The 27500-nt window shown below is 39.9% G+C and overlaps 2 protein-coding genes across 5 annotated transcripts in view; both read right to left on the reverse strand.

Annotated features, from left to right (window-relative positions):
• LOC137985143 (L-fucono-1,5-lactonase-like) overlaps positions 1–8137 on the reverse strand; it is a 22813-nt gene extending 14676 nt beyond the window's left edge. Inside the window, exons 1-4 of the mRNA XM_068832644.1 lie at positions 6908–8137; positions 4501–4605; positions 1274–1432; positions 641–720 (exon numbers count right to left, since the gene is read on the reverse strand). Coding sequence (XP_068688745.1) covers positions 641–720; positions 1274–1432; positions 4501–4543 — 282 coding nt within the window. The 5' untranslated portion in view covers positions 4544–4605; positions 6908–8137. The remainder of the gene's footprint in view (positions 1–640; positions 721–1273; positions 1433–4500; positions 4606–6907) is intronic.
• Positions 8138–26001: 17864 nt separating this feature from the next.
• Positions 26002–27500, reverse strand: part of LOC137985098 (heat shock 70 kDa protein 12A-like) — a 16185-nt gene continuing 14686 nt past the window's right edge. For all 4 annotated transcript variants that reach the window (XM_068832601.1, XM_068832594.1, XM_068832575.1 and 1 more), the window contains exon 5: positions 26002–27500. This exon is cut by the window's right edge and continues 926 nt beyond it. In XM_068832601.1, the coding sequence (XP_068688702.1) occupies positions 27354–27500 (147 nt within the window). In that variant the 3' untranslated portion in view covers positions 26002–27353.

Consider the following 27500-nt stretch of genomic DNA (forward strand, 5'->3'; position numbering starts at 1 on the left):
CTGACAGTACAATTCTTCCTCATTTTCCGTAACGTACATGCGTGAAAATACTGCAAAGGCACTGGTAACCATTCTCGACCCCACAGCTTGTCGCCTTTGTACGACATGACTCGAGTGGCTGATTATTTTCACTGAAGTTTTCAAAGATTAAAAATGTGGGTCAGAAAAAAATTCAAGGACTCTCGAGGACAAGGAATAAAGAGCAGAGATTTTCAAGGATTTTCAAGGCCTTGAAAATGCACTCTCAAAATCAAGGGTTTTCAAGGGTTTTCAAGACGCGTACGAACCCTGCTCATCCTAAGCACAGCCAAGTAAACATGCTGGTTCAGGGAAAGCGTGGGCCTGTGCGGCCCAATATGACTTGGAAAGAGCAGTGTGAGAGTGATTGCAAGGACTGGAAACTCACTGTGGTCGACCCTCATGAGAGAGACACCTGAAGAGCTGCAAATAGCCAGTTACCTGGAAGGGAGCCCACCGATGTGGAAGATGCTCCCACCTCACAATAAAATGAAATAACCCATTGACGACAATGACAATGGAGTAGAAATAATTAAAAATGTTTAAAATATCAAAACTGATTGGGCAGGTTGTTGTCTTACAAGTGCACAGATGAAACAAAAACCAAATGTACATAACAAACCTTAGGATCTGTGAGATCCACCCATCCAATGATGCCAACAATGGTTGAGGTGTGGGCAGGATATTGTTCCAATATCCAGTCTGTTTGAATCATGCAAAATACGAGCAAAGAATTATAATGTTAAAAAGAAAAAAAATTCAAAAGTCCATTAAAACTCTTTTAACCCTCTTAACTCCTGGGAGTGAAACTTAACAAGATTTTATTCTGTCTAATGCCGGACGATTTTACTCGTCAATTGAGAGCCTCCAAGGGCCCCTGAGGAGTCAGCAGGTTAATAATTATTACTGTAACACTCAGTTAGTCTTTTGCAGAGGCAACCAGAAGATAATTATTAGGTAAAAGTTAATTACCCAAATGAAGTCACCCTTCACCTCAAATAGCCTCATTTTTGCCTTCAATTCATTCCATTACACACGTAAATTAACATTAAAACAACAATATCTTCAGAAATTTCATATCCTTGGGCTGTAATTATAGTAGTTAAAGGAGAACTACCAGAAACAACTTCTTTAAAAAAAATTCAAGGAAGGGCTGTTGACAAAATTGTCATCTCTCCATTATCGTCTTTCAACAAGGTTGTTATTATCAGCAATAATAATTTAATTATTTCATCTGTAACCTAACCACTGATACCTGTTTCATCATAGGTTTGATTGACTTGAATGAAGACTATCTTTCTAACGGGAGAAGGCTCAATTGCCACTTGAAGATCACCAATGAGGAAGGGTCTACAAATGGCTTTAAGGTCTGGAGTAGGCCATGGGTAGAAATACTTGTCACAATCCCACAAGTCTTTGAGAAGAAATAATGTATCAATATCATAAAACACTTTAACATGGAAGCACAGTTTGAAGGTAACAAATTGCTGTAACACATTAACAGGACTCAACCAGATGCTTGTTCAATTACATTTTGCAATAATTTTGACAAGGAGATAATGTGAATTAGTTCTTTTATAATAATTATTATGGTGGACCAGCTAATAGCTTTCTGATGGATCATGAGAAGTGACAAGACAGGGGTTTTTCAAAAATTCACCATGCCAGTCACTCTGGCAATGAATCACTTCAGTCCAGCCCCAATATGTCATGGTGACTTGTTGTCTAAGGTGATTTGGGAAAATACTGTGCAGAGAGATGGTGCCAGTTACTAGGAAAACCAGTGATCTGTGGAATGCCCACTTCAGTTAAACATTTTGATGAAATTCCTTTCCCACGGGGTGAGCAGTTGCCAGCTTTCCCTGTCAAGGTGTACCAAAACAACTACAACAATGGAAAGATATGTTTTCAAAAATCATGTTCCGGGGGAAAATGGATAAAATTGTTCTTGTCCACTGGAGAGGTTGCAAGTGCAAACATGGACTCGCTGTTTAATGTTTTGTTCTCTGACTTGAAAAGTGGAGTGTCAACCACAACACTTTTCAAGAATTTGAACTATTTACAAGCGAAAGTGGGCGGGGCAGTGACTCAGTAATTCGGGCCCATTCCACAGATCGGTGGTTTTCATAGTACCGTAAAGACTCGCAGATAAGCCGCACCTTTTTTCCAAAAATAAGCGATCAAAATCGTAGGTGCGGCTTATCTGCGAGACCATTTGGGAAAGGTGCTGTGAATTTCGGGGTCCAGTCTTCCATCGTCCGATATTATGCCTGGTTACACAGCTTCGCATAGTGCATGCAAGAAAACAACAAATTTACGAGCAAAATTCTGTGGAAAAACTTCCTTGAATGGAGAAATACCTGTGAACAAATACCAGAATAATATCAATCGTATGTCATATTTGGTGGACATGATGTTTATTCTACTACAGAACTAAAATTACGCGTAAGACTTTAAAGTATTTTTCGATCCATTGTTGGCGAGTTTGCCTTGGATGAAGACAGAACACTTCATGGTCTCGACTTTGGATTTCTTTCGAGTTTTTTTCATGAAAAACATTTTTTCCAAAATTTGAGTTGCTAAACTCGGGGTGCGGCTTATCTGCGAGTCTTTACGGTAGTTGAACTGTGTTAACCCATGAAGCCCTTACCTTTAGCATAAAATGGAATGCCATTATTGTTGGAAAAAGGCCTCAGAAGAGGACTTCTTCCAAATGATGGTAAAAGTAGATCCCAACTACTTTATGGAAGCTGTTTCATTCCATAAAATAATTAGGATAGTATGTCCACTCTCATTGGTCAATAGCTGTGTTTAGACGAGAGTATGTAAACACGGTTTTGACATCACATAGATTTTGATTGGCTATGTTTTGTCATATGTGCGTTTTGATTGGATAGTTGGAAATATGAGCATGTATCAAGAGAATCTGTTTCAACTAAGAAGTAAAAAAACCCGCACTCTCCTTCATTTGTCAAATGATTTTTGAGAAATACTTTATAAAAGCAATAAAGGACTTTTTCCCAGTTTACATAGCCTCATCTAAACACCAGCCCTGGGGAGATGGGAAAAAATGAGACAGTTATTCAAACCCTTGACTGCTCCTCAGGTTTGCATAACTACCTCAAATTCTCCCAACTTCCCCTCATGTTTAGATGAGGCTATGTAAACACGGAAAAAGTCCTCTATCGCTTATAATAAATGTTCTTATGATTGTCGCAATATCAGAGGTCGTTCCATTTTTCATCGACCTCCAAGAAGGGGGCTTTTGCAAGCTGGGGTTCAGAGTTTTTCTCCAAAGAAGTCAACAACAAAAAATTTAACCCAGCGCCCCTCAGATTTAAAGCTTGGTTTTCAAAGGGTCAAGACAAAAAAATATGGGGTAAGGATTTCCATCATCCAGAGGGGTATCTAATACCAACGACTCAGGACTCGAAATGAAATAACCCACTAAAGGTTTTTGGCTACTTTCTCATTATATACTTTCTCACATGTATTCCTTCCGGTAACGAGCAGAATAAATTAGCATATTATGTAATCGCATTGGCCCAAGGGCAATATTAAGGATTAATTTCACGTGCATTTTCAGAGTTTTCACAAAATTTCTCGAGTTGCAAAGAGACAAGAGCAATTTGGAAAACTTTGAAAATACAAGTGAAATTAATCCTTAATTGCACGATGACACAGTGCGCTTACATGTTTATCACATAAAGGGCAAAATTATTGAGGGAAGCCCATTCACCAATGCTGCAACAAAGCACAATCAACTCAACGCGTTTTCGTTCCGTTGAAGTTGAATTCAATAAATCCATGCTCACAACAGAAATTAGCGCGTAATTTAATTAAATTGTATTTTACATATGGACAAAAAGCAGTTTGATCAGAGTCAGAATCTGGAAGTTAGACTCTCTTGTAACTTTGCTTGCTCTGGATAAGCAACTGTTAACCAATCACAGGATCAAGTAATCATGCCCTCATTACCAAAAGGGCCCTCGTAATTAAGAAAAAAAGTGCCCTCCGTCTCAGCAAATCAGCATTCAGCAATTTTGCCCCCTATGTGATAAACATTGTAAATCATTGTCTATCTGCAGAGTTACACACCTTATATATTACAAAATGGCCGCCATGATTGTAGTATTCTATTGTTCACTTGCAAATTAGCTCTTTTTGCCTCGTTCCTAAACTTAGAATTCAAAAGAATATTTAGACTTGAGACAAGCAACAAGGGCTAATTTGCAAGTGAACAAAAGAATACCAAAATAGTGGCCATTTTGGACTGATAAGGCGTTAACGGGCTTATTGTTTACTTCACCTGTGTTTTCTACAAGAAGTTTAAAATCCGGATTTTTCCTATTGTGACTGTAACTGGGCTTTAACTATACCAGATTGCAACCCGATTATTAAAGGAATACTTTGGTGTAACTGAGTTTTGCAGCTAGAGCTTTTCTTGGACTAAGAATTTTAACTACAGGAAGCAAAACTTAAGAACGTGAGCATCCACTATTTCCTTTCCGTGAAAAGCGTCCATTAGAGAGACATGTGACGTGAAACAAAAGGATTTCTTCTTCTTCTTCTTTCTCAAGTGCAAGGCTAAATCAAAAATACAGGCACAGTTTGAGTTTCAAGTGGCTGTTTCGATTTCGAAGCTTTTCTCCGTTACAAGCTCTCCACCGTTATGCGCCGATCAAATCGAAACTATAACATCCTCCCCACCCCCCGGGAAAACCCCGGGCATTGCTCGGGGAGTGGGGAATTTGACCTTTGCCTGCGTGGGGTGGGGAAAATTGAACCGGAAGTGTCAAGTGTCAAATGAATTTTTTTTTCGGGCGCCGAAGTCGCTAAACATCTATAAAACACGCGTTTGGATGAGACAGTAGAGTTTAAAGGAAGAGATGTAGCACTTGTGAGCGATTGGCTTACAAAAAAGGTCTTCGAAAGGTATTTATTACTCATTGTTTTAAAATAAAGGCCATCTATCTATTTATCTATCTATCTAGGGTATGACAGACAAATCCAACGATAGGTAGGGCATTTGAACATCATTTTGGCCCGATGGGGGTGGGAATTTGAATGGGGGGGGGGGGGGGTGTTGAAGTTCGAGTTTGCCGACCACGGCAAAGCGCGTCACGAGATCTTTCCTTTAGTTACTTCGACCGGAACTGGGATCATCCTCGCTCCAATGCATGCCTTTGTTTATACGAGTTCAGGCTTTCGAGAAATTTCTCTTATCGATGGTCGGCCCCTTTTCTCTCCGTTTAACGTCGTCCAATTGACTCATATTTTTGAGTACGAGTAAGGTACGTAATTTACGTATAAATGACAATAAAATTTTTAAATTTTGATCTGAAATATGAAATAAGTCACGCAAAATGAAGGGAATGTTATGCAAGCGAAGATAGTATGGGTAATCAAATGGTGACGAGTGCAATTAGCAGGCCTTCTGATAGGGTGCGATTAAAAAATGCAAATTATGCGATTTTTTCAGGGCAGATTGTGCGATTAGAAAGGCCAATTATGCGATAAATAATGTAAATTATGCGATTTTTTTCTCAGCAATTTTAAGCTTGTTTTATACGGTTTCAGGTTAAGAAAAACACTTTTTTGCTGCCCTAAAGACATTTTGAACACAAAGGAACAGTAAATATGTATCTCGATCGACATTAGTTGGGATAAATAAAAGTTGAAAGGACACAGCTAACATGCCAAATGAATGATCAAGGTGCTCGTCAACCGCAAACTTCCGAAGATGGTCAATCACAATAGGGCCATACCCCCATTTATACGAGAGAAAATAAGCCGCGGCTTTCTCAGCTGGCCGCGGCTTACAGAAGACTCGAATGTTCACCCCATATAAATGGTACAAAATCTGATCTACGTTCACGTCTTTTTCAAGCCGCGGCTTATATTGACCTGGGAATATATATTCGTATAAATAGTTCCTTTTGCGTATTTTGTACACCGTGGCCAGAGTAAGCCGCGGCTTATTTTCTCTCGGATAAAAGGCCCTAATATTGCACGACGAGAAAAACATCAGTCCATCGTCCACGTGGAGCGTACCTGTGAGGTACTTTCTTGCTCGATTGTGAGCTGTCAGATCGGGCGGAATGTGGGAAGCGTTTTCACAACAAACTTATCCATGAGTAAGTTTTTATCAGTTTTCAACGAAAGAAAGTACATTTTGCCGAAAAACTTACAACTTCGCTTATTTTTCACAAATCTCTTCTATAAGAGAAGGCAACTGTGTCATTTCAGTGGTGTGTATATAAGGGCGTGACTGTGTTGCACCAATAGAAGGAGACTCGTACCAGGTCCCCGACATGAAAAATAAAGCCTTGAACTTCGAATGTTTACGAAATCGAAGGTGACAAAGGTTTTTTAGCCTTTTTCCGAGATAAATCATCTTAAAAATGGCGTATTTATGCAGGAATTTCTAAAAAACGTCTTGATTTATGTTTCATTTTATGAATTTTGTGCGTCCTTTTGTGAATTATGCGATTTTTCGTGAATTGTGCGATCGGATGCGATTTGAGGTCGATTGAGCGAAATCGCACCATCGCGTAATATCAGAAGGCCTGAATTAGGGAACAATTTCACGCGTGTTTTGACCAAAATCCAATAATTTCCCTCGCATAGAGGCTCCCTGATTTCACGAGTATACCATTTGATTAGCTATTAATATAATGGATGACAAATCATACGACGCCATTTTAGCACTGTAGGAAAGTTGCCATGGCAACAATGTAATTTCACGCCAATGTTAAGGAGTAATTATTATAATGTAAACATAATAGGGCAAAGGAAGGTGATGCCACACCCGTACTTCCGATTAATAATTCTGATTATGCTTTATTGCGAGTTGATGAACGCTTTTTTTACGACGGCAGCCACTTACCTTCTCGTTTTTGTTGGCAATAGCAAAATTCAACACACTGAGCTTCTGGGCTTCTTTTCCTCCACGCACTTTAACATGTTCCAATTGCTCTATTCCGGGAACGGCCATTACGCTCCCTATTTCGTCCATTGATCGACATTTCTGAAGAAGGGACACAGCAAATTCTTCACATTGGTTAGAGAGCCTTTTGTAATCGCTCTTGAATTCGTACTCCGCTTCCACGAGGTTTTCAAACTCACGGTTTAGTAGAAAGGCGCGCACCAGAGGGTCTCTGGACGATTTGATGTTTTGCTCCTCCGTCGAATTATCTAGCAAATAGGACATGCATAAGTAAACAGGACTTGCGAGCGCTCGGTAGCTGTGTAAACGATAAATTGAGCGACCTATTCGATTTCCTAAGCTTTCACACTTGTCGCATTTGCACGATCTAATATGCAAAAACGGTTCTTCAATTGTAAATCCCCTTTGAAGGAATAGCTGAACAATCTCTGTACTGTCATTTTGGGCTGCCAACATCAAGGGCGAAATATACGAACTGTATGACTTAGCGAATCCAAAGGAAGTGTTCTGCTCGAATGAATTGGCATGGTTCTGTGTATTTGAATCCTCTACAAAATCGAGTAACGCCTTAACCCAAACTGTCGATTCGTTAGCCACGGCTTGAAGAAGGGCGGATGTCACATCTGCTCCTTGTTCAACAAGGAACTTGGCAACGTCATGATGGTCATTGTTTGCCGCTATTTGCAGTGCAGTTTCTCCGATCAAGTTCGTGCAATTGACATCGACTGATTTCTGCAAAACGTACAGTCGCACCTCGGAATCATTTCCGTCTCGAACTGCGTCAAGAAAGCCACTCAGATCTTCGCTCAAAACGCTATCATTTGATGGAGAATCCGTTAGATCGTCGAGAATAACAGAAGATATATCTTGCTCATAAGCTTGCTCCATTGTCATTGCGTGAATGGTAGTGAAAGCACGAGTGAATGAACATTTCTAAGAGGTTGACAGATGTCACTCTTCACAATACAATGGTTTGTGAAGAGCAAATTGAAGCGCTCCTTTTCCGTCGCGTGAAGTAAACTCGGTAATGCTGTATCACGTCCTTTTACAACCAAAATATATGCATGTGTTATTTTGTAAACGTCTGACCGCCTTGGTCTCGTGCTTTTCTGGGCACCAGTCAGTCGATGTACACATCATCAAAGCTATTTTTACCACAGTCACGCAATCTTTAATGCATCTGGTTTCACCAGGAAAGAGACTGACAGCAAAGCAGAAAAAGCAAAACGAGACGTTTTCAAGGGCCAGCTTGAATCGATAATACACTAAAACCGATTTTAAATTTGCCAGTTACATTGGTCATCACTGGCAGATTTCGGAAATTGTCTGTCAAACTGTCATTGACGTGACTGTCATAACTGATGATGGCTGGAGCAATTGTATGCTTTTTTAATAGTTAACTTTGAGATTCTATGTCATTAAGCAAAATTTTATTTGTAAATAGGTTTTAGATTTCGTTTTAGTTTTCCTAGCTTTTACTATTTTTAGCATTGTTATCCTAGATTATTTTGTTTTTGTGTCACCAATTAGTGCTATGCGCCAGAGATTCCCATATAAAAAAGGCCTTGGGTGCTCGTACTCGTCTATGGTTGCCGAAATGTGTCAATATTCGAAGTCGCGTATACGCGTTTGAAAATTTCCACATATTAACAATAAAATTCAAATATCTTTGAGTTTGTTCAATACATTCAATAAACTTGTAGCAAAATTCGATAAATTCGCCTTGATACGCACTCGATTCTCTGCTCCATTTACTATCGAAATCACTAAACTATTTGCAACCCGAAAAAAATGATCGATCGCATTTGAATTTCGACTTACTCATGTGACCATTTGGAGCGCCCCGATTCGTGACGTGTCATTCTTGATGTGAGCGCAGCCGTGGGAAAATAAAGAAACAGACTGCGGCATGAGATGAATGTGTACGAAGAACTTTCCACCGTTTGGGAATGATATGTGGTCACTGATGGTTGAACCCAGTGAACGGAGGGGGAGATGTTTTAGTAGAGTTCTACCCGGGACGTTTTAGAGATATAGAATTAAAGTACAAAATGAGTGGTCTTACAGTTTCTCACATACGGAACACGTTTTGTCCCGCCTTCGATGTTCCACAACAACCGATAGGAGGTTTTCATGTGACGTCATCGTCGCCATGCTGGTGGACGAAAACAAAAGATCTCTCATAGACCACTTTCATAAATGGCGACCACTTTTACATTCTTTTGTATTTATGTTAATTAGACCTACTGCCCTCGTTTTAAAACAAATATTCTTTTGAAATTACTCGTCACGCGTAGCGAGGTTAGTAGGGCTTATTAGCATTGAAACAAAAGAATATTTTGATCAAAAATAAGACACAAACAGCAGTGATAAACATATTGAACTTATTCATTTTGATTATGACTTGACGTTTCGTATGTGCTCTACATACATTTTCAAAAGAAACCGTTGAAATTTAAAACAGCTATTTATGTATAACAAAGCGGATGGGGGGACTGGAACCTAGATTAAGCAAATACTTAACAGTAAAATATATAATAATAATAATAATAATTATAATAATAATAAAAACAGGAAAGATTAATAAAGCATCAGCTTTTCACTTCCGACGTTGAAAGCTAACTCAAGTTCTTGAATAAAGAAGGTCTCTTTTATTTTACAATGATAGTCAGTTTTGCCCTTCGCTAAAATATCAAAATGATCCCACTTGATGTTATGTCCAGTGGCCTTGACGTGGTCAGCAATGGCTGAAGTATTGTCATTTTTAGCTAGGGCCTTAACGTCAAGTCATAATCAAAATGAACAAGTTCAATATGTTTGTCACTGCTGTTTGTGTCGTATTTTTGATCAAACTACGATGGCCCAAGAACAAAAGTATTTACGATAAAGAATATTTTATTTGGCCGCCATTATGAAAGAGGTCTATTAGCTTCTTTTGTTCGTTCACCAGAAGTCGTACATTTCTTTATTGTATATAGTGTTCGTGGCACGAGCAGTCCATCGCGATCCTTTCGCAAGCCTGTTCATTTTTCAGCGTTTCTCTTTGCTTCATTTCCGAATACGTACGAAAGCAATATTTGATGATATTCAATCTTATTCTGTGATCGATTTTCCGTCAACAAAACCTCCACTAAAGAGTAAAAGGAGAACAAGAGTCTGAAATCTGCAACGCGTCCGCCATCTTGAAAGTTTCAGGTAAGCTAAATTTATTGATGAACTTGAATCGGGTCCCATTGATAGTTCTTTTTTTAATTTTCATTTTCCCATTGATTTTATAGGGGGTCAGTAGTGGGGTGAGTAAGGGTGTCAGTAGGGGGTCAGTTCACCGGGGGTCAGTGTTTTGTCGAAACCCATACTATACTGGTATTTATAGACCACACCACACAATTTGGCTTTACGAGCATGAAATTTGAAACAACAAAGCATCATGTGTTTACATTGAACTGCCTCGCAAGCGTATGGCATATTTTTATTTTCTTCTTGGCCAAGTGCGCAAGTCTTTAAACCACGAAGTATCCAGCTTTGCTATATATGTTACCGAAGGGCTGCTTTTTATCAGCAGTTGCAGTAAATCTAGTTCTGATTCTTCCAGCTTTTTCGGTTGACCCTTAGCTGTGTGACGATTGACGGACCGATGGACATAAGTTGCAGGTTTGACAAAACTCGTCTTCCATATTTTGTAAGACCACTCATTTGGTACTTTAATCCTATGTCTCTAAAACTTCCCGGGTAGAACTCTGTTGAAATATCTCACCCTCCGTTCAACCATCAGTGACCACATATCATTTCCAAACGGTGAAACGTTCTTTGTACACATTCCTCTCATGCCGCGGTTTTTTTTTATATTCTCCCGCAGCCTTGCTCACATCAAGAATGACACGTCACGAATCGGGGCGCTCCAAATGGTCACATGAGCAAGTCGAAATTCAAATGCGATCGATCATTTTTTTCGGGGTGGAAACAGTTTAGTGATTTCGGTAGTATGAAACAATTCAAGCAATATTCATTCGATAATTTAAGCAATAGATTCATTCGATGATTCCAGCAAAATTCATTCGATAATTCAAGAACTATTCATTCGATGAGTCGAAAAATTTCATTCGATATTGCACGTGACCTACCTTCCATATTCCGATAGAAGGATTGGCTACTGAGTTTACAAAATGGCGGAACAAATTGAATGGGAGCATTTGGCGCTAAGCCTGCTCAATTTACTGGATAAAAATGAAATAGATTCTGAAGAGGTAACCGATCCTATCGCAGCTAATGTAATTAATGGCGTTGAAATAGCCCTTTCTGTTATTCTTCTCATGACAGATACTATTAATGATGAACGACAGTCTTTGATATTACCGCGGCCCAACGCAATGCAGTGTTGTCAGGATCCACTCTTGTTATACTTGACCTTACTCCGTCACGTTGAACTCGTAGTCCCAGGGATCTTAGGTGCCCAATTAGGTAGGATTGACCAGTGGTGGGTCTTCTATAACGTCATCAAGTTCTGAGTCAGTTATGTCTGAAAACTTATTAAGATCTTCAAGACCAGGATCTGCCACACGTCTGTGAATCGTAGAACGAGAAAAATTTAGCATTTTAACAATGCGAGTCCAAGTGAACCCAAGCCCTCTCTATTCTTCCAAAATAGCTGGTGGTATATCGAAGGATGGTCTCCCGCGTCCACTCCTTTTACAACAGGGCTTGCCTAAATCCACAGCACTGGTTTTCCTTCTCTCAGTCTCAGCAAGTTGTTGCCACCAGTATCGATGAATTTCGCATGTCACTCACCAAGCTCAAGAAACAAAGACTGTCGTTCGTCATTAATAGTATCTGCCATGACAAGAGCAATTTCAACGCCATTAAATACATTGGCTGCGATAGGATAGGTTACCTCTTCACATAGTTAATAGAGGGGAATGCTTATGAAACTCGACAAATTTCTTTGTTGTAGGTTTTTGTTCTCCTTTTTGGCCTTGACCGTGCAGAAAATAAAATAGTTGTTTACTTCGTACTGAGGAACTAACCAATAGAAACGTGTTGGTTACGTAATTCATGCATAGTGTATGAGCGCAAACAAAAGATTGTGCCCGGTCGTGGACTTTCCAACCTAAATCTTGGCATCTTTGTTTACTCATTTGATGTTTGCCGAGCTTCAAAACCAGTCCACTCTGTTAACTATGCTCTTCAGAATCTATTTCACATAGCCGGTCCAGCTACGTATTATTTTAAAGCTTTTGTCTATGAATATTTTAGCACCTCCTTACATTAATGAATTATTACATCGTTACAGTCCAAGTCTTTATCTTAGATCCGCAAACCAATGCCTTCTTGTCATCCCCAGGTCTAATCAAAAGACCTATGGTGACAGAGCATTTTCTGTGGCAGATCCGAATTTATGGAATGCTCTGCCCATCAGCGTTAGGCAAAGTAGTACACTCCTTATTCTTAAGAGGAATGCAAAGACCTTTCGGAACCTTTTTTCTATTGTTAAGTTGTGTGTGGAAAACTGTTTGTTTTCGGTCGCGCGTACACGCGTCAAAACAACGAAGAAAAACATGCTTACCATTGTTTCAAGCCACACTTCTGAATCCTCGATCATGCGCCCTCGGTGAATAAATCACATATCCCGTTGTTGCCTAAAAATAACCCTTACTTAGCAATGCGGTTGCAGATGCCGCTAAGGACCCAGAGGTGGATTAACCGATTGACTCCAACAAATTCGAGGGAATTTCTTATTCGAGGAATAACTCTACAACACTGTAAGTTTCACGGTACGGCAATGTTGCGGTACCATACGAAACACCAATGATTGTTTGACAAAAGACAATCATTAACGTAACGTAATAGATTACCATGGCAACAAATGTCATCCAAAACACCCTACATTTTGTCTTAAAACGCCTAAATTTATTGCTGGAAAGTGTGATTAGAAGGCTAAGTTAAAACTCTCTGAATGAAATAAATATATGTTTGAAGTGCCGGCTGTAAACGAAATTGAGAAGAGAATCTCGCAATTATCAGAACAATTTAACCAACTCTCTCTTATGGACACGAGAATCACTTCTCAATTTCGTCTATAAAACTCTCTGCAAAGTGAAAAAACATTCTAGGGTGGATTCAGAGCCACCTTGCCATTTTCCAACCATGATTTTGAAGAAAAAGGTTGAAGAAGAGATAAACTAAAGAAAGTTAGAAAAGAAGCTTTAAAAAGGTTTCTAGAGGGCTAGGGTAAGCCATCGAAAGTATGAAGAAAACCAAGGAATCAGTCAAAGATTTTCAACGCATTTTAATGGCACCTAAAAGTCATTTTTATGATATTCTTTGAGCATTTTCGGCAATTTGAAATTTCAATCTGTAACTTCTGTCTAGGTTTAGTGCTTCTCGGGGAGGAGAGGCAAACCTCACGCTAAAAGAGGGCCTCTCCATTAAAAGAATAAAAGATCAAGATATCGATAAAACGAAGGATTGTCGCTCGGTATTCGCGGTTATTTGGCCAAAATAAGCTCTAACTTTTAGCTACCCCAAGTGCAATCAGTTATTCGTGACAAGTCAAAGGCTAGTAAAATATCTGTTGATTGATCACATTGCTTAAAATAATTCTAAATTTGAATATAATGACATAATTACGGCTAACAGATCGGCAACAAGCTGCTATCCAAGGGCTGAAGGAATGAACGACTATGTTTCCAGCAACCTCAGACTTCGAGCCGGGAAAGACAAAGATTATTGAAAGGTTAGAACAAACCATCTATAGAAATTAGGGCATTTTTCCCTTGCCTTTTTCGTCGAAACAAAGTCGGTGATCCCCGAATTTTTTTTTTCCATTTTTGGAATAATTACTTTATGACCTAACTTCAGGCGAGAAATGAACAATGGGAAGATTTTCACGCGAACGCCCTTAATTAAATCCAAACTGCTCAAACAAAGACATCCTTTGCGTTTATGCGGCTTTTATATTACGTATCCTACAAAAATTCTGCACGACATCTTTTAACATCGTCAAAGCACTTTTAACCTAAAGAAGTAAAACGTAGTGATTGTAGGGGGTAGTTTCTATAGAAACTGTGGCACTGCGTCGGTGGGGAAGTAGTATACAAACATTTTTGGTTTTATCAACGGAGTTGATGATGTAAATTGGCCACCGTACAGAGATTTTAAAAGCTGACCTTTCGAGCGTTAGCCCTTCGTCAGAGCGAATCGAGGAATTGTGGGTTACGTGTAGTTTTTATAGTAGAGTAGGAGCTACGCTATCGGTGGTAACATGGCAACGTGAAAAATAGGAATATATTAGTTAAATGAAAAGCGTTCGTTAATACCGTGAGGATTAAGAGTGCCGATTTGGAAGTTGAAATTTTGTTCCAGATTCTTGCGGCTTTTCGTCGTACCTAGATGTAGGGAAAGTCCGCAGATAGCCATGTGTTTTTTGGAGTGGTTAGGGAGATTAAAATGACGAGCGACTGGCTTAGATGCATCCTTGTAGTGATTGTAGTTGCATTTTCTTACTTTTTTTATTATTTGATTTTTTCTTTGCGGGGGGTGGGGGCTGCTTTTGTTTTTTCTTTGTTTCTGTTTTGTCTTTTCTGTTATGGGACTCCGTCAATCAGAATGCCTTAGTATTTTCTACATGGCGCTCCATAGCAAAGACAGATAATTTTCCAAAGCCATCCTCGTCTAGCTGTATATCTATTGTCGCATTAAAATTTTCCAAGCCTTGCTGATTGACATGAAAATCAGTCAAGAGGACAAACACCAATGAAACAAGAAGGTGCTACACACACAAATGTGCTTTAGTTACAGGGACGTTACAACAGTTGAGTCAATAACTTCGTATAATTATATTTAGAGAAAAAGAAACAAAACAAACCGAAAGATAGATAGGCCATGTGCTTGGAAAGTTCTTTACTTTACAGGAGAAAGGGTGGCACAGACGGTTAGTGCGCGGCCTTGGTGCAAGAGGTCCCGAGTTCGATCCCCGGATCTCACATGCATGCTTGTTTCGACATCTTTCCTTTCAGTGTAGCCTAAGTAGCTTTAAATACCCTTAAAACGGAGCACTGATGGGAAAGAGGGGGGTAAAACGAGCGCACCGTCGGCTTCCTGGAAGAATACTCTCTAGAGAGTAAAGGAACTTCCGACGCTAAATGAGGTGTACCTTTACCTTTACTGCAACAAAATGTCAACCTAATTATACTTCTCTTTTTTTGCTTCCTAACCCACATAAGCTGAGCAAATGCGCATACAAGGAAACATGTTCTTGATTGGGTTTATTTTTCTTATTCATATACTGAGAAATATTTGTTTGATATGAGTTCCCATTTATAGTCATGACTCGTACACAAGGATATAGGTGTGAACTTCGTTACATAGCTCAAATAAGATATTACTTATTGAGTACACAACAAAATAACTATCACTCTAGCTACAAAGCTTGTGCAACTGCCTGATACGAAAACGCAAAAACCCAGTGGGTAAATGAGAACGTACTCCTTATCCAAATGCAGGCGCACTAACCTCTGGGGGCTAGAGGTGATTACAAGATTTTCATTTGTTAAAATGAAGAAATTTAAAGTAAAACTTGAAAGTTAACGCTCGAGAGCTGAGATGAATACATCACAGCTTTCAAAGCTTAGTATAGTTATAACAATAGAGTAAACTAATGCCACAGAGGCACACATGCATTTCATACCAACAGGAAAATATTTACATTCCTTATCACTGTCACTTACAGTTCAGCTCCACCGAATACTACTACAGAAATATCAAATTTAATACATCGAAGACATGGAAAACTTGCTTGAACTAGTAAACTGTTAAAAGTTACAATATTGTAGACGATACTAGAAAGAGTTACTTAAGTGTATATTTACATTTTGTACTGTTCAATTACCACATGCACATAAGCTTAGGATTAAAATTACAACATATTAAAGTCTTCTGTACATTAAACTGACCTTCACTTAGGCACAAAGACAGTACAGTAACTTGCCAATGGAAAACTCTTCTTTAGAAAACTAGTCAAGTACGATAAGCAGCTCTTTGACTTTTTTATGAGATCACATCATTATACCTGAAGAAATTTCTCTTCCAAGGTCTCTTTCAATAGGAAGCGTTGATTGGTAAAATGTAAGTTGCTGCAAGTGATTAATGCAAGGAGTTGCGACTGCTTAAATTATCATAAGTCTTACTAGTTCAGACGACTTTATTTTATTTTTTTTATTATTATTTTTTTGTGTGTGTGTGTGTTTTTCGTTCTGTTTTTTTTCTTTTTTTTTTTGGTTCTTTTTTCTTTTTTGTTCTTTTTTGGTTCAAAAGTTGCGTTTTAACACATGCTAGACATTAATTCTTCCATTTACGGTTTAGTCAAACTCTCTGTTGTTGCAACTCTGTGTGATTTTTCTGGTTGGGACATCCATCGACTCGTGTCAGAGTGTATCCAGAGTATCTACTACTTTGGTGAATGAAATTAGTATTTAAATGCAGGTAAATGTTTGCTCTCCCTCCCTCCCCGCCCCCTCCTTATCTCTCTCTCTTTCTCTAAAAAAAATAAAAATCATTGGTGATATATTACATAGAGCCATGATATATTGAGAAAGACTTCGAATTATTTGAGCTTTAACTTTTGTTATAAGACAAGAACGACACAGATGTTGTGTGAGAAAAGAACCTATTTGGTACCACCCACCGTTTTCCTCTTCTTTGGTCTTTTCTATGTGTCCTTAGAGGGGAATATTTTATCTGCATTTCGTGGGCAACTGGTGCACCACTTTGTACCTGGACGATAGGATGGCATTTTTTTTCTCTGTAACTCTGTATAGTCGCTCAGGCATGGGGGTACTACTCAAAGTTGCCGAATGAGTGGGTAAGGAACACGAACTGATATTGATACCTGTTCTTTATTGATGCCAATAAAACGCGCACACAAAATTTCCACTGTCAACCTCCGCCACTCGACCCATCTCGGTCCAATTATTCTGCGCCAAAACCGCACGCGCGTGGCTTGAACATGCGCACTCATTTGACCGCTGTGTTGGTACACAGTCGCAGCAATGCCGCTGGTCTTATCAATTGCAGTCACTTTTATTTCCGTTCCTCCGAAAGAAACGCATAATTCGATGCCGCGTTTCTTTCCTTTTGAGGTGTCGGGTGAATCAATGACCAACGTTCCTATGGAGGGCCCCACCGAGGAATCTGTTGTGTACCTAACATTTGGGTCAGTGGAGGTGAAAAATAGAACGATCACCGTGATAGTGGTGACCTAGTGAAACGCCTTTTCTCCCCTACCTCAACAGCATCATTTTCTTTGACAACAATATCAAATATATACTGACACTGAGCGATACCTTCAACTATTATCTTCTTTACAGGGTCATGCTTTTTGGGATCAAAGTCTGTGTATATGCATGAAAACCATAGGCCGTGGCCATGAATCTCGAAGTGACAATAGTTGGTTTCTGACCAAACATTGTTGCCCCTTGAACAACTGCAATGCCAGCATAGTTTGGGACGAGTACCCGGTCTTTCCAGCGGTCGTTTCTCTCCCCCGTCGTTTCTCTCGGGGTTCTCTCTTGGTTACGTCATAAATAGGGCAGGGAAAATGGCAGATTTTGGTCATTGCTGCTGCAGTGAGTGAGCCTGAAGAGAACGAACGAAGCAGCTCTTTAATCGGGAGAACACAGTTTATATTTAGCACTTTTTAAGAACACAGAACTTATCTCATATAATCTGTTTTGTTCCGTGATGATTGTAAAATTGTTGTGTTGGGATGGAAGACCATGAAAGAGAATGTATGTTCCGGGTAAGGCTGATCAATACTACTCACTGTGTGATGAAAGATATCAATCAGTCAATGTTTGTTTATTTCTTTTGTGTTTGCTCCCTTCTCAAAACAAAGACAAACACATTGAATAAAACATGTACTTTTTAGTTCAAGAGAATTTTTAGAAAACAAATCAAGTTTACACTAGATTTAAACGCAACAGCGCCGATGAATCAGTTAGAACAACGTTGAGGGTAGAAGTTTTTGTCTCTCCTTTAAAACTACTCACCATATCGTAAACAATACATTTTTAGCATACCGTAGCTCCATTAAAGGGGCGTATAAGTCTTTTATTTTTTCTCTGTTTCAACGGCGAATTTCAATATTCGTGATATCACAACATTCTCGAGATACGTCCGTAAGGTTTAGAGACACAGTTATGTCATTGAAAGCAGTCTTATATGTTGACGGCTTTCGTCGAAACCCCAAATATCTGCCAGGTCTCTGTTGTTTTCGAGGCGGGATCTTGAGCAGGGACAGGATTCCTCTTACTGAGTTCTGTTGTGTGCACTTCAAAAGGGGGCGGGGGACAACCCCTGGAGGATACAAAACAAAGAAATTTCACGAGTTGTAGAAAGGACTAAAAGCTCCACCCACGGTTGTCACGCGTGACGCCGATCGTGCATTTACTGAAGATTTTGGACGGGGTCTAGGCGAAAATATGGAGACGGGTAATAAATCTAACAGTTGTCACCATGTCAACGAAGCTCCACCCACTCGTGTCAAGCGTGGAGTTATCAATAGGGAGGGGTACGACGATGTAGACTTTGACGAGTGACAATATTTCTATGTTTATTCCCTTATGGGTCAACTGGGTAAAAAGACAAAATTTTATCAGCCAATGACAAAAATATAAAGTGCCACACGACTTCGAAGTACTATTGCTTAAACGCGCTATCCACCAATAGGGAGCGTAATAATTGTGGGGAAAATAAAGCTAAGGGTAATAATAATAATAATAATAATAATAATAATTATAATAATAATAATAATAACAATAACAATAATAATAATAATAATAATAATAATGTAGTAGTAGTTTACATGGGTCAAACCGCAAACCGATAAGCAAGAATACGTGTATTCGGCGTAGCCGACATCTCGAGCAAATGTCATCGAGTTCAGAAGAGTTTTGAAGAGATTTCGAAACATTCTACTCTTCTAAGAAGAAGAAGAAGAAGAGATTTTACTATGACGCAATATACATTGTGTGTTTCCAGGGGACCAAAACAAAACTTTTGCACAGATCAGAAACAGTCTGTCATTCATTATATTACGCTCACACAGTCTTCTTAGGGGCTGTGACATACTCAAGTTCCCGCTTAAGGTAGCTCCAAGGGATAATCCTTTATGCAGGACGTAAAAAGGCTGAAGATGAGTATAACGATGAAAGCATTTCTCGTGTGATGTCAAGTAGGACTGGTATGAGCAACTTTCCTGCGCTTCCGGTCCGCAGTTACTGGCTGCCAATCAAACGTTTCTCTCAATAAACCAGAAATCAAGTTTTTATTCGCTTTGAGTTTTGGTCCACAACTTTATGTGAAAGAAGGAAAACTTTTTTCTGGAGCTTTACGGGTTAATTTTTACAGCCAGAATAGTTTCGGGACGCTTTGTTGTCGCTTTCCTTTCATTTTTTTTTTTTTTTTTTAATTCCGATTAAATTGAACAAGCCGTGATGACAAGTTTTTCACAGCCAATTCTATTGATTAAATCCAAACTGTTCAAACAAAGACAATGCGACTTTTATGTTACATATCCTAAAAACAATTCCTCGATGACCTTTTCTAACATTGTAACAGCACTCTCAGCTTATATGAAAATGTTAAAGAAGCAAAACCTTTTGGTTGTAGTTTTCAAGTCAGTTAAATTTCGATTAATTGGAACAAGCGGTGATGAAAAGTTTTCTACAGCCACTTCTATAACTTAGATCCAAACTGCTCAAACAAAGACATCTTTTGCGTTTATGCGGCTTTTATGTTACGTATCCTACAAAAAGTCTACATGACATTTTCTAACATCGTCAAAGCACTTTTAACTTATATACAAATGTTAAAGAAGAAAAACGTAGTGGTTGTAGTTACATTTTGTTTTTGTTTTTTTTTTTGTCGGAGGGGGAGGGGGAGGCTGCTTTTGTTTCTTTTTTCTTTGTTCGTTTCTCTTTGTTTCTGCTTTTTTTTTCTGTTATGAGACCCCAGAATGCCTTAGAATTTTCTACCGTGGCCGTCGCTGCGCTCCATAGCAAGGACAGATAATTTTCCAAAGCCGTCCTTGTCTAGCACTATGTCTATTGTCGCATTCAAATTTTCCAAGCTTGTTGATCGACATGAAAATCAGTATTAAGGACAAACACCAATGAAACATGAGGGTACTACACACATACGTACTTTATTTACAGAGACGTTACACCAATACAGTCAATAACTTCGTATAATAAAGAAAAAAAAACACAAACGAAAGGATAGATAGACCATTTGCTTGGCCAGTTCATTACTTACTGCAACAAAATTTCAACCTAATTATACTTCTCTTTTTTGCATGCTAACCCATATAACCTGAACAAATGCGCATGCAAGGAAAAGTGCTGTTGTTTGGGTCTACTATTACCATACGTATACTGAGTAATATCAGTTCTATCTCATAAACCGTAACCTCGGGTCTGACATGAAGAACGAACAAACCCTACTGGGAGTGACGTCACAATCATTGAACCAAGACTACGTGAGGGAGTAGACGTGTGTCGAAGAGCTCTTCGATTTACCGGGTTTTTGGCTTATCTTAGGTAAGTATTGGACCTGAATTCCTTTTCAGAAGTTGTGAAATACGTGTAGAAGGTGAAGTGAACTATGTAATAGTCACGTTTATGGAAAATTCATCAAGAATGACCTCGTGAAGGCATTCGCATTAGTGCCATGTGGCGCCTGTTCGCCAGCTACGAACCGCTCGAAAGTTCGTGTTCACTACGTTTATAAGGTGAAGTGGCCTATGTAATAGTCACCTTTTATCGCGAGTTCACCTGGAATGACCTTGTTAAGGCATTTACCGACCTGGTTGTGTAAACTAGTGAAGGCGGATTTATTTATTTATTTAGCTTCGCCTAACTGGAATACAATATAAATATATAGGTAAAAAATAGAAAAAATAATACAAGGAGAAAAGAAAAAAAAAAAAATTATTAGGCGGGGAGACCACTACAGCATAGCCAATTACAGTGGATCCCTCGTTAATTATTTATATAAAAATACTTAATAATTAAAGCTACTAATATGTAAGCATGAGACTTGCGAGGAAACAAAGCGGAAGTCCAAATTGCTAGAAGCAGCACGTTAGCGGGCATAGGAGAGACCTCGCTGTGTTACACCTAGAACAGATTGTTCTCCAGGTTCTAATGTCGTCAACGTCGTACAAGTTCAGAGCCTTTTTATAATATTGAAGTAATAAACTTTTAAATGAAGCTAGAGAGATGTGCCTTGTGCGTAGCTCAGCGGGAAGAACATTCCATGCGCGGCACGCGCGCATGAAAAATGAACGTTGATAGGTAACAGTTCTACATCGGTTAGGAATATAAGTAATAGAACTGCTGCTCGATGTCCTAGGAGATCTCGCAAATTGTCTAGTTACAGGTAAAGCTTCACTGTCTACGAAAACTAAGTTATTAACAGCTTTGTAGAAAAAAACCATGTCCAAATATTCATGCCAGTATGAGAAAGGTAACAGATTTTTTAGTTGGAGGCGGGTCTTATAGGTTACATCACAGCGGAAAGGGAGCTTCAAAATTAGTTTTGTTGCACGGCGCTGCACGTTTTCAACTCGTTTAAGTAGGCCAATAGACTGTGGTGCCCATACTTGGGTTGCGTAGCCGAGATGCCATCGGACGATAGAAAGGTAGAGTGTGCGACGCGTTTGGGTGCTTTGGATGTACCGGATTGAGAGTCTACGGTAATGTTTACGCCGGAAAATGTTGTGAAATTGAACCTGCTTTATCTTCTTGTTAGATATGTCTCAAGAAGGTTCTGTTGACCCTAGAGAGGGCATGTCAGGTCTTGAAACTGACGCAGGAGCTGTAAATAAAGCCATTTTAGCAGGGATTCAGCGCCTGAATGAAAGTATCGCAAGCCTAGGTGGCTATCATGGGGCTCATGATGATTTCGAGGACGATTTAGAGAGCGAAGAAGTTTCATATGTGTCAGTCCAAAACGATTTGGATAATATTGCAAGCAGTGGACCAGCCGCTGTGACTGAGCGTGAGTCAGGTACGGATGTTCTGCTTGACTACTGCTGTCAGCTTGATGTGGAAACGGATGCCAAAGCACCTAAGATTGATGAAAAGGTGGCTGATGTTATCAATGAGCTGCGTGTGAAGCGTGAGTCAAGATCAAAGCAAAACAATCATGAAACGCCGCAATACTCCAGAGAATGTGATGGTGTGTTTACCTAAGTGTGAGCAGAGTATCTGGAATCAGCTGCCTGCGAGGACGCGGGTGAATCATGTGAAATTGCAGTCGTCTCAAGCATTGTTATTGTCCTCGGTTAATTGTCAGCTCGAAGTGGCTAATAAGCTTGTAGAGTCAAAAGCTTCAAAAGAGGTGTTAACGTCATGCCTGGATGGGCTCACGCTACACTATGACAGACGAGAGGCCATAAAACCCCAGTTCACGGCGGAGTTTGCGAAGGGTTTATGTATATCTACGAACCCAGCAGATGAGTTTCTCTTTGGGGGTGATACCTCCAAGACAGTGAAGGAAATCGCTGAACTTACCAAAAGCAAGGTGTGCAAGGGACCACTTAGCTCAAGAGGTCGACAAAGATTTGCCCCGTATCCTGCCAGGGGCTACCGGGGTAGTCTAGCGAGTGGGAAAGGAAGGCGTTTCCGTGGTCGCTCGAGTTACAGTGGTAACCTTTCTGGCCAGCAATATCCTTTTCGGAATGCGCCCCAACCGGAGAAGAGTGCAATAGCAAAGTCTCATCGCATTTGGTATGTACCCCATTCAGATCTGGAAGCTCTGATTAATAATCAACGCCCTTTTAAGGCTGGACAGTTGCAATATTGTATAGCAGAATGGGAAAGGTTAACCCTTGACCGAGAAGTTTTAGATTATGTGCAACATTGTCACGTCGAATTCATCAGTGACCCTTCTCAGTTTAGTGTACCGGGTCGGAAGAATTTTAGTTTACAGCAACAGACTGTCATACGTTCCGAAATAGATAACCTTTTGCAGTTAGGCGTTAGTCCATTTAGTCATGAAATTGGGGAATGTCTGTCTCCTGTCTTTGTTATTCCTAAGGGCGATGGTTCCCATAGGTTAATTTTTAATCTGAAGAATTGCAATCAGTCAGTTTTGTACCGTCATTTTAAGATGGATACTTTGAGTTCAGTTATTACGATGATTTCTCCTGGGGACTTTTTTGCATCTCTAGACCTTAAGTATGCCTATTATTCGGTGCCTATTGCTGCAGAACACCGGACGTTTTTTAAGTTCCGTTGGAGTACCGGGCTATATGAGTTTAATTCTTTGCCCATGGGTTTGTCCAGTTCCCCAAGGATTTTTACCAAGCTCATGAAACCCCCTTTGGCGCACTTGCGGCAGAAAGGTTGCACCATTTCTGGTTATATAGATGATTTTTTCGTGCTGGGGAGTAGCTATGAGGAATGTCACGAGAATTTGAGAAAAGCTATCCTCCTTTTCCTCAAGCTGGGATTCACCCTGCACCCTGAGAAGTCGGTTCTGGTTCCGTCCCAGTCGTTGATCTTTCTGGGTTTTTGGTTAGATTCCGTGACCATAACAGTTTCCTTAACCCAGGAGAAGAGGGCCAAGCTGAAATTGCTGTGTCTCAAAGCTCTTGAAAAGAAAAACCTGATCATCAGGTTTGCAGCACAGGTTGTTGGTAAGATTGTGTCTTCTTTGCCCGGTGTTCAATTTGGACGTTTGCACTATCGTCACCTTGAACGGGATAAGATTCAAGCTCTAAGTAGGAGTCACGGTGATTATGATAGCCTTATGCACTTGTCTGAAGCGGCTAAGTGTGAGCTGAATTGGTGGCTGAATATTGATAGCCACCTTTGTCGTAGAATTCAACATGCGCCATGTTCCCTTGTTTTTCAGGCGGATGCCAGTGACTCTGGTTGGGGCGTTCGGTGTGTTTCTGATGGTGCCTTACAGTCTCAAGGGGTTTGGTCCCGGGGCCAACGATCTTTACATATTAATGTAAGGGAGTTATATGTCGTCTTTATTTGCCTGACTATTTTCTGTGGGAACATGACTGCAGTTCATCTCAGGTTTGAACTCGACAATACCACAGCGGTAGCTTATGTCAATCACATGGGGAGCAGTAAATCCAGGCTTGGTGATGCAGTTGCTCGTAAGATTTGGGCTTAGTGCGTTCCAAGGGACATATGGGTTAGTGCCGTCTATATTCCAGGCCGCACCAATGTCGTAGCCGACAGATTGTCCAGGGAGCATCATTCAGACCATGAGCGGATGCTGAATAGGGAGATATTTTCTAAACTTTATGTCTTGTATCCGGGTTTGAGCATTGATCTCTTTGCGACAACCCTTAATGCTCAGTTTGCCCCATGGAGACCGGACCCTAGGGCTGCCTTTGTGGATGCGTTTAGTAGATCTTGGCATGGGGAATACTTTTATGCTTTTCCTCCTTTTAGTCTCATTCAACATTGCCTCGACAGGGTGGAGTTGGATCAAGCCCAATTAGTTCTGTTGGTGCCAGCCTGGCCCACTCAGACGTGGTACACTCGTCTTCTCCAAATGTTGTCAGGGCAGCCAGTGGTGATGGTGTGGACTGCTCAGAGCGATCTTCTAATCTACCCGTCGGGCCCCAAAATGCACAACCTGCAGGGTCGTCTCAGTTTCATGGCATGTCCTGTGTCAGGCAATTCTATAGAGAGCAGGGCTTTTCGGAGCACGTTACCGATGTTCTCCTCAGCTCATGGCGGCCAGCTACTCAGAAACAGTACGTAGTCTATTTTAAGAAATGGGCTGTGTTCTGTAGTTCAAGACAGATTGCTCCGTGTTCACCGGATCTGACGGACGTTCTCGAGTTCCTGCATGGGCTTCTTCGCATGTCCTATTCTGCTCTTAACTCGGCGAGATCAGCTCTTTCTTGTATTATTTCAGTTAATGGGTTGCCAGTAGGGAAGCACACGGTAGTTTGTGGATTTTTAAAAGGAGCTTTTCAGCAAAAGCCACCTTCTAAGAAGCTACATGGCATTTGGGATGTGAACCAAGTCTTACGGTTTTTGAAGACATTTGCACCCAACAGTTCATTAACACTAAAGGAACTCACTTATAAGTTAGCCACCCTACTAGCTCTAGTCACTATTCAGAGAAAGCAAACGTTGTTACAGCTAGATATCAGTGATGAGTATTTAAAGAAGTCTTCGAATGAATATGTCCTTGTACTTTGTAAGCATGTAAAACAGAGTAGGCCCAATTACCCTGTTCCTCCAGTGGTTATCCTTAGGTACACTGCTGACACAGATATTTGCCCCTTTTTGTACTTAGAACACTACATCGCAAGAACTGAGGCCTTGAGGCATGACAGTGTGTTATTTATTTCTACAGTGAAGCCCCATAACGCGGTTGGAGCCCAGACGATGGCAAGATGGATCAAGACGGTCCTCCAATGGTCAGGCATTGACATGGACTTGTTTAAACCACATTCCACCAGGCACGCTTCGTCGACGGCAGCCTTCAATGCTTCTGTCCCCCTTGATGAGATCCTTAAGAAGGCTGGGTGGAGTAGTTACACAACCTTTAAGAGGTTTTATTTGAAGTATTTTGTGGATGTGAACTCCGAGTGTTATTTTTGTTTTGTTATTACTATAAGGATGTATGGCATCCTTGTTTTGGCTCCTTCCTTTTAATCTTTATTGCTAGGTGTTGGTTCACCTCTAGGTTTACTGCTTATCGTGTTATTGTTGCTCAAGAGTGAAGGGAATTTGTGAAATATCCCATAATAAAGGTTTTGCTTGGATATACTCAGTGTCCTCACGTGCTTTGAAGGCTTCATGTCAGACCCGAGGTTACAGTTTATGAGATAGAATTGAAAAGTTAAACGAGACTTCCCTGTAAGCTGAAGTTTGACTTGGAATTCTATCTCATAAAAAGTAGTAACCGGGGTGTCTGACATGCCCACCCTCTGCCACCCTAGGTAGGTGCAGTTACCTCGGTTCCTCCTTTTTTGGGTTGCCTGTATTTAATTTGTGGTTCGGCCACTTGAGTATTGTTTTTAATGAATGATTGTGACGTCACTCCCAGTAGGCTTTGTTCGTTCTTCGTGTCAGGCACCTCGGTTACTACTTTTTATGAGATAGAATTCAAGTCAAACCTCAACTTACAGGTAAGTCTCGTTTAACTTTTCAATTTAATATCAGGTCCTATCTATATTCACGACTCACACATAGGGATGCGTAGTGCTAATATTAGTACGTTACATAGCTCAAATAAGATACTACTTACTAAAGTACCAGCAAAATAACTACCACTCAAGCTGAAAAGGTGTGAGACTGCGAGATGCAAAAACCCAAAAACCCAGTGGGGAAAATGGAAATGTTTTCACCAATTGCAACCAAATGCAGGCGCACCAACCTCTGGGGACTAGAGGTGATTAGAAGATTTCCATTCCCTAAAATTAAATGAATAAATTATATTCGACGTAAAATTTGAAAGTTGGAAAGCTGAGATGAATACATTACTCCTGTTAAACCTCACATATGCTTATAACAATAGACTGAATTATTTCCATGGTGGCACAGGTGCGTCTCATAACAACAGGAAAATATTTACGTTCATTGTCACTGTCACTTACAGTTCAGCTCCACCGAATGTTAATACATTTTTCTTGTAGTGAGAAATATCAGGATAAATTCAATACATCGAATATATCTAGAAAACGTACTTCAACTACTTAAACTGTCAAAAGTTACAATATTGTAAACTAGACTTCAAACAGTCACGTGTGGTGAACCACTTTACTTAGCTAGTTCTTGACGTAAACGAGAAGAACTGACCTATGATATACATTCATATACTGTTAAATTACCAAATAAGGCTAGAATTAAAATTACAACATATATAAGTCTTCTGTACATTAAACGGACCTTCACGTAGGCGCAAAGACAGTACAGTTACTTGCCAATGGAAAACTCTTCTTTAAGAACCCCTAATTAAATATCACGACTATGTATTCAACCCAACAGAAAATAGGCAGCCCCTTGACTTTTTTATGAGATCACATAATTATACCTGGAGAAATCTCTCTTCCAATGTCTCTTTCAGTAAGAAGCGTCGATTGGTAAAATGTAAGTTGCTGCAAGTGATTTAATGAAACGAATTGCTACTGCTCAAATTATCATTAGTCTTACTAGTTGAGAAAATTTTTGTTTTTGTTGTTGTTGTTGTTGTTTTGTTGTTGTTTTTTGCCTTTGTTCAAAAGTTGCGTTTTAACACATGCTAGTCATGGCTTTTTGTTTAGTTTTGTTTTGTTTTGTTTGTTGTTATTGTTGTTGCTGATGTTTTAGTTGTTTTAGTTGCCTTTGCTAGTCATGAGTTCTTCCATTTACGATTTAGACAAAAAGTCTAGATACACAGTCGCAGCCTTGCCGCTGGTCTTATCAATTGCAGTCGCTTTTATTTCCGTTCCTCCGAAAAAAATGCATAATTCGATGTGGCGTTCCTTTCCTTTTGAGGTGTCGGGCGAATCAAC

The sequence above is a fragment of the Montipora foliosa genome, chromosome 2 (assembly GCF_036669935.1).
Source record: "Montipora foliosa isolate CH-2021 chromosome 2, ASM3666993v2, whole genome shotgun sequence".
In the NCBI taxonomy this organism is placed as follows: Eukaryota; Metazoa; Cnidaria; class Anthozoa; order Scleractinia; family Acroporidae; genus Montipora; species Montipora foliosa.